This window comes from Pagrus pagrus, assembly GCF_965226575.1.
Source record: "Pagrus pagrus genome assembly, chromosome: 17".
NCBI lineage: Eukaryota > Metazoa > Chordata > Actinopteri > Spariformes > Sparidae > Pagrus > Pagrus pagrus.
Window position 1 is genome coordinate 16,139,014 of NC_140201.1, and position 8,185 is coordinate 16,147,198.

Genomic DNA, 8,185 nt, shown 5'->3' on the forward strand with positions numbered 1-8,185 from the left:
AATACATGTCCTATCATGAGCTGACTCTCATGTTAGGAGGTGGAGGGGTTGATTGTAGTATTACACTGATACAGCTGCCAAGCCGGATACCATTGACCGATATGGTGTTTCAACATTTGTGAGCGTGACACAAGTGGATTTTGTCATGGTTTGGGTTTGTGGTTAGTTATTTCCTGTTTTATTTTGTAGTTGTCTCTTGTTGTCACTTTCTAATCCTTGCTTCCCTTGTGTTCCCTGTATTCCTGATTTGTTCCCCGTGGTTTTCTTATTTGTCCTCAGTTTTTGTATTGCTTTGGTATTTTCCTTTGCCTGCCTTTTTGTATTTGTTCTGATGTGAGACATCAGCTCATTAAAGCTCACTTCTTGCTAACCATGGAGTAGCAATATAGAGGAATTTAAAGCTTCAACATATACATGGTTTGCAGAAATGTACAGTGGGAACATTTATTCTGGCTATTGGGTTGCCTTCCAGCCCAGCCTTTGATCAGTAATCCAGCTGGGAAGACAAACATTCAGTCCTTCAAAATTTTTGTTTTATTTTTCATTGCTAGTGTGAGAATTGATAATGTTTCCCTTCAATGCTGTCAAACTGGCCTCTGTTCCGAAGCCGTTCTGGCAGCGTAGCGAGTAAAACAAAGTCTAACCTATCATATATCACATAAGCGATCACAGTGTAAAAAGGAAAAACTACTGATTTAACAGATTATAACTTGCACCCATACAACAGACAAACTTTCAGGACATGAGGACAAACCGGCAGTGCCAAAGTGCTCTGGGCACACGGCATCATTCATCATCGCCATCATCATCATCATCAATGGCATTAGTCTCCCCATTACCCATCGAGCATCTCGCCATACACCGGAGTTGAGAATATGACTGTTTAAACAAATGAAACATGGCACCCTTAAAATACACAGTAAAGAAGGGTGACCTTCTTTCAGAAAATAAACACAGACATTACTCAGACAGCAGAAGGGGGGAGGAGGAGGGGGCAAGGTGCTGACATGGGTGGGTGTGTGTTTTCAGTGTGGCAGTGGCGAGGGAGAGCTAAGAGGTTTGAGTGGTTGGATTAAGAGAGGGAGGGGGTAATTGGGAAAGGAGGAGCTGAGGGCATGCAGCGGTTTGGCGAGGGGAAGAAGAGTGGAGGAGTGGGGAAGGGGGGGCAAGCTGATATATGATGTGGTATTGGGATTCTTCCAACTTCCACACACACACACACACACGCATGCATGAACCCTACATTTCACTGGCCACCCAGCCGTGTAAACACCCCATGACTGGCTGCTGGCTACAGCACCCAGCCAATCAGACGGCGAGGTGTGGGGAAGGTGGGACGAGTGAGCCAATGAGTCAGCTTCTGGGTGTGGAGAGAGACAAGAGGAAAGAAAGACAGAGCGACAGAGGTCAGGAGTTAAACTCATCTCCCTCACTCCCCCCGTCTCCTTCTGACTCCCTCCCTCTCAAACTTTCAGGCTCCAAAGACCCAGAACAAAGTTGCTGCATATTCATATACATAAGTATACAGCGTAATATTGCTCCACTCTCATAAGTGGCAAAACAAAGAGTGAGCGGAGGTCGTGCTGTATGTGTGTCCGATCAGCGAGTGGAGAGAAATAGCTCAGTAACAGGGAAAACTGAGGAGGAGACAGAGTGAAGGAGAGAAGCTGAGAAAGAAACAGAACGAGAGAGAAGTGTCTAGTTTCAGATTTACAGTGGTGGTGGGAGAGATTTGGCTGTGTTCTTACAGCACACTGAGGACCGAGCCAGAGGAGGAGTAGAAAGACAGATTTACATGGTGAGAACAGCTCTGGCTGCTCTGGAGCAGCACACACTGGACACGTACTGGTCTCCGGTGATCTCTATATTTAAAAAAATCTACTATATGACAACTGCTTCAGCGTGAAAACACCACGCTCACATACTGAAAATCCATGCTTTTCTTCCATACATCATCATCATGTGAGATTAGTGAAATCATGTTTCCCAGCACACTGCACCGTTCTGCAAGTCCGTTCTTCCCAAGCTTCCTACTCAGATTTTACTGTGGAATTAAAAAGATATATTAACCTAAAATCCAATAGGGGTTAAGTATCAAGATGGTCTTTCTGCTACAGTTTCTGTTTTAGGATCATGCATATACAGTTGAACTGAGGAGCGAGGTAGCATTTGGATATTTTGGGTGGAGTCACTCAATACAAATGATAAATTGGGTGTATGACTTGCCATGAAAGTTTGTACAGATTCATGGTCCCCAGAGGATGAAGCCTACAGCAAGTCAGGTCATCAGGTCAAAGTTTTAAGTTGTCCGATACTTAATGTTTGACCAGATACCTGCAAAACCACCAAAATTCCCATTAGCCACAGCCATACTAGGTGCTTAGGCTACAAATGTTAGCTTGCTAAGATACTAAACAGTATATTAGATGGTACGCATGGTAAACATTACACAAGCTAATCATCAACATGTTAGCATTTCGCCCACAGCACTGCACAGTCTCACAAAGCTGCTAGCAAAATTGGACTCTTAAGCCTGTTTTTACACATTATTATGGATCCCACTGATTTTGTTGCTAAAACCGCAATACGCTGCCTCTGATTGGTTGCTGTCATTGGTTGGGTTGGCTAGGTTTAGGCATGAGGAGTGAGATTGGTTAGGGGTAGGGTAAGAATATCAAGGTAAGCCAATCACAGGCAGAGTATGATGAAGGCAACGAGTACAAGCCGGTCAGAGGCAGAGCAGGGCAGATCCTTGCAAAAAGCAGTGGGAGGCATAGTAATGCCACGTTCACACACAGTTAATGGTAAATTACTGGGCTAACCTTTCAGGCAATGCTAGTGGTGTTCACTATTCACACATGCAACGTTCAGTGATTTCAGTGAATGGGGCGGAAGTCGCGCACTTAACTGAAGAAGATCCACTTGAGTGTTTTGCTCATCCAGACTTTTTGACAAAGTCTCGGTTTCACTCTGAGGTTGTATCTGTCAAACCTCCGCTGTTCACTTCCACAAACATTTAGTCACACGACAATCTATCATTAATTTCACTCTGTGTAACCAATAATAACAGAGCAGAGCAGGAAATGGACCATTATTAATGTCTGTGTGAAGGTCGGCCCTATGTGTTTCCACTCTTGAATAAAACTGGGAATGAACTCTAAAGGTGTGTGTGTGTGTGTGTGTGTGTGTGCGCGCGCGCGCATGTGTGTGTTTGTCCCTCCGTGTGTGTTTGTGTGTCTCTTTTGGGGTTTTACTCCTTATTTAAGACCAATATTTACCCAGCAGCCCCAGGGTGAGATTACCTCATATTCTCCCGCCCAGCTGTGCTTTCTCAGCGTTTCCACGACAACCGGCGGAATGTCCCATCATGTTTATCCGCCTGCCCAGAAAACAGGGAGCGAGAGGAAGAAGCAGCGGACGGAGATGGAGAAGATACACTTAGGTTGGAGTGCGTGTGCAGGACGGACACTTCTGCACTCACACTCTGTGTGTGGAATAAACACAGGAATGCCACGAGGCTCTTCAAATCACAAAAACACTCAGAGTTACTGTTGGTATGTTACTGATGTAACTGTGCACAGCACAACACAACATGCTGCATTTTCATTCAGTGGACAACAAGGACAAAATCTCCTTCCATTATCTTTTTCTTCATGATGACTAATTGCATTTGAACCAGAATATAAACAATTAACTGTTTATTACACAATAAAATGTTGTTGTAAGCAAATATAAAGGCATTTATGAAGATACTTGTCTGCAATGATTGCAATTAAGCGTCCATAACTACAGTATTATGTATCTGGAAACACTAATTATCATTGCTTCATTCAGGAGTTGTTGACATTAAGAAACACTTAAAAACTAGTATGTCAGGCAGTAGAGTGCATACCTCCACCAAGGTCCCAACAGTCTCCTTTAATTCAATCACACCTAATCCAATATCAAATAAAACGTATATGATTCAGCTGGATCCAGATTTTTATTTGAATCCACATCAAATTGTACTCAATCATGGATTCCAGCCACAAAAATATGATTATTACAAAGTAACACACTCGGGGATTAGTCCATTTTCACAGCATGATCATTAGTGAGTCTACTTTTGTAAAGCTGACAGTTTATATTTTCATGCCTCTGGAACAATTTGTCATCATGAGTGGGCTTAAAAACCACAAGCTGAGTTCAGCAACTTTTTGAACAGCACTTTCTTTCCTCCTTAAACCACCATAGTTGAGATGAGTCAGTTGTTTAACTCAGAGAAACCAAAACTCTCATGATTGTTTCTGTTCTGGACAGTTCCTGTGTTTGAATATGTGCAGGATATGTAACTTTTCTTGGTGCCGAATTGAGTCATCAGGCAAATTTGTGCATGCCTTAACAATAATAACATTAATATGAAAAGCTTTAGCGAGTAAAACAGGAACAGGTTTATTGTATTTGGCAAGTCAAATGTGTCCCTCAACATGACCTCGAGCACAACGTGAAACATTTGAAATAAGCTCCGAAAGCAAACAGCATTGAGGTCGGACCTAAAGGTGCAATACGTAAGAATTGTACAGGAATTGAAACAAACGAGTCGCATATCACCAAAGTAGACGCTAACTGCTGCTAACTCTAACTTCCGTTAGCTAGTTAACTCAGTTGGCCGTGCATGTAGCGGTTCTGACTTGGAGTTTGGAGTACCAGGGGAGTGGGCCGGGACAGGCTGGGGCTAGCTGGTTAGCATGCTAACATCAGTAAATATCCCTGCAACACAAAACATATATGTATTTAAAATGACATCATAACTGTTATTTCTTCTAACTCAGCTGATAATTTTAATTAATTATAGATTTTTTTAACTGATGTTCTTACATACTGCACCTTTACATGAGCAGACTCAACTCCCCTGATATTTTTATCACAGCTGTCATCAATATAAACAACAATAGTAACACACTTGGTCACACTAATGCAGATCTCTCTCCTTGAGCTCACAGCTCCACCAGTGTCTCTCTCAGCAGGCCCTGCAGTGTGGACTCTGCCATGGGAACGCACAGTTATTTGCTTTAATTTGCAACAGAAAAGCGTCTGGTGTATAGCGACTGTTAGGGAATGTTCTGTTTGGTCTTCCCCTGGCCTGTTTAAGTGATAAAAGTGTCATTATTTAGCCTCTGAAGCAGACAGGAGAGAGCAAACAGGACTGTATGACCCTCTGTCAAGAGCCTCCGTTCTTCAGAAGCTCATTAAAGGCCTCCAGGAGGATTGCGCATCAATTGGCAGGGCCCTGCAGCTTCCTCTCGCCCTTTTTAAACCCCTCCGCTCGGATTCAACCCACTCACCGGCAGACCATCGTTAGAAAAGGAGTCAATTTAGAGCCAGAGTGGAAATGAAAGATGTGGCGCTGTGAGGAGGCACAGGCGACTTATTAAAACAGCAGGAAAAGCGCTTGGACTCGAGCCAAATAGGATCTCACCCTGTCGTGCTCTGACCGGATTTGGAGAAGTTTGGATTTACTTGTTGAGATGCTCTCTGTGTCTGGTAAATGATTCCAGTCAGTCCTCGAAGCTTTGATTGGCGTCGGTTTGTGCGCTCGACTGAACAGCAGACATATAAAAGTGGCATATTCTCTGTGAGACTGGATGCGGAGATGCAGGGCCGCTTTGGGGACTCCGCGTTGATCAATTTCGTCAATGACATGAACCTGATGGAGTTTCCTCAAAGGTGCGCTCTGGAGCCAAAACAGCAGGTGGATAATGACCCATCCAGTCCGACTAACCAGCTGCGGCCCTGGAGTCGGGACCTGGAAGACGAGGCGCGCACTGAGCGTCTGGTGATGGGCGCGCCGAGGTGCTACAGCCGCGGAGCGCACGGGCATCCCAGCAAGAGCAAACGGAGGAGGATCATCAACGTGGTCCAGCGGCAGGCGGCCAACGTGCGGGAGAGGAAGCGGATGTTCAGCCTGAATGAGGCGTTTGACGAACTGAGGAGGAAAGTTCCCACATTCGCCTACGAGAAGAGACTGTCCCGTATCGACACACTGCGGCTGGCCATCGTCTACATCTCGTTCATGACGGACCTGCTGGAGCAAAGCAGTCAAAACAGTCCAGTATGAGCCATGGAGACTGGACTGGTTTGATGACAAAGACACTGAAATGGTTGAGCTGAAGAATTTTTTTAAGTTATATTTATCTTTATCCAAACTCTGATATGAGCCAATTTATGAAACCGTCTTACAAAGAAACAACAGATTTCTGAAAACCTCCTCTGTCTCATATAATATTATTTTGCGAATGACATAAATTATTAGACTTGACCTAAGTAAGCTGGTAGCACCTCCCCTCCAAATATTTACCTTAAATGAAACTTATGTTGCTTTAAAATAAATGAAATCGCCATGATAGTTCACGTGTTCTTTGCTCTGCATCACAATTACAAAGAAACCCCCACAATGCACAATTTAAAATTTAAATTGTTTTCTCATTTAGGCCAGTGTAGGAGTACAGTGTCGATTAATGCCCATTTTTATGCCTCAACAAACTAAATAAATAAACTGTTTCTGTTTTCATGACTGAAGAAACAAAACGACCGTAAAGAAAAACTCAAGTTCACACAGTTTTACTTTGTTTATATGTGGCGGACCCTGCCACCGTTCTAGCTTCAAACAGTGTTATTTTCCTCTTAGAACAGCTTGTTTATTCAGTTATGGAAAATATAATTTTATATATCTGAGTTTGAGTTTCTTCTCCAGAACTACATAGTGCCCCTTTAAAAGGGCAAATGTTGTGTTTCAATGGAAGATGATGTCATATTGGACTTCAGGTGTGTTAGTTCAGCACCATGGAGAGCGAACCGATGCAGACACTGAACAGGTGAGGCTGGGATCAAGAGCAGCTTTATGTTCCCCTTTGAAAGAAAATGAAAAAATAAATACGTATTGGCTCTTAAAAGCCTTATCAACAGTGTCACGTGCTAATGAGTTCAGATTCGGCGGATTTGAATGGCAAAGTCAAGTCCCGCTGCATGAGGCTGGGTACTATCTCTGGCACTGAGGTGTAAATTGAGTCAGAGGTGTGATGAAAGAGATGAGACGAGGTGAAGACATGCTCTCCGTCTCGGACTGATGGGCAGAGATATTCAGCGCAGGACACCAAGGACCCAAAGGCGCGTGTGGCGGTTCCTCCTAATAAAACGGGACCGGGCCTGCTGTGCGTCATCCTCCCTCATCAGAGGTGAGGCCTCCCTGTGGATAACTCACACCACAGACCACCTCCAAAAGTTGCCAGATCTAGTTCCAGCCACACGTGGAGGTATCTGCTGGATTTTGATATTATATCGCGGGTAGGCCTCAGAGCTGGGTGGCCGTGCGAGAGTGTTTGGACTCTCTCTCGCTCTCTCTCTCTCTCTCTCTCGTCCATCTTTATCACCTCCAGTGTTTGCATTGCTCTCCAGCAGTACACCGCCTTTCAGCGACCCCGCTGTGAGCGCGGATCCGCCCTGAGAGCTCCCTGGGACGGGCCGCCTTTAAACCTGAGCCGCGGTGTCCAGATCCCTGCGGGAGTCAGACCCGTTTAAGCGCATACCTCAACGCGGGGCCGCTGACGGGAAAATAAACAGCACGGTCTGCTTACGAGCGCAGACCTCCTGCTGTGACAACCTCCTGTGTTTCAGTAGGTCTGATATTTTTTCACCGCCACCACTGCTCCCATCTCGGGCAGCGTCTAGACCTGGAACAGGGAGACTCGAGGCCTTCAACAAAACAGCAGACTAGAGGAGGAATTTGTGATATGTTCTCAGTCTCTTTGATTTATTTTTATGCAACTGAGACGAAGAAAAAAAAGCAAAACTATGTATACTGACGTTAAAAGGAACTTGGAAAAAGGAACAGAAAAGGAAAATATGAGTCTGGACATGAAAGGAGGCGACTAATTTCTGGCCAAATTGAATTTATCAGACTTTAAAGGAGCACTATGTAGTTCTGGAGAAAGAATTCAAACATTTTTTACAATATTAATGAGGTCATAATACAAACTCCCGTTTCCCCATAACTGATTAAACAAGCTGTTCTCAGAAGAAAAAAAAAGCCCCCAGAACACTGTTTGAAGCTAGAACGGTGGCAGGGTCCGCCACATATAAACAAAGTAAAACAGTATGAATTGCGTTGTCCTTTAAAGTCAGTGTGTTTATTCAGTTTATCAGTCAT

At 44.2% G+C, this 8,185-nt stretch overlaps 1 protein-coding gene across 1 annotated transcript; it reads left to right on the plus strand.

The window, feature by feature from the left end:
• Nucleotides 1-5,467: 5,467 nt before the first annotated feature.
• Nucleotides 5,468-7,557, plus strand: LOC311272297 (uncharacterized protein; the record flags this gene model as incomplete). Its single annotated transcript, XM_084378642.1, has 2 exons — nucleotides 5,468-6,091; nucleotides 7,435-7,557. The coding sequence occupies exons 1-2, from the start codon at nucleotides 5,528-5,530 to the stop codon at nucleotides 7,555-7,557; spliced, it is 687 nt and encodes a 228-aa protein (XP_084234768.1). The 5' UTR covers nucleotides 5,468-5,527.
• Between the last annotated feature and the right edge of the window lie 628 nt (nucleotides 7,558-8,185).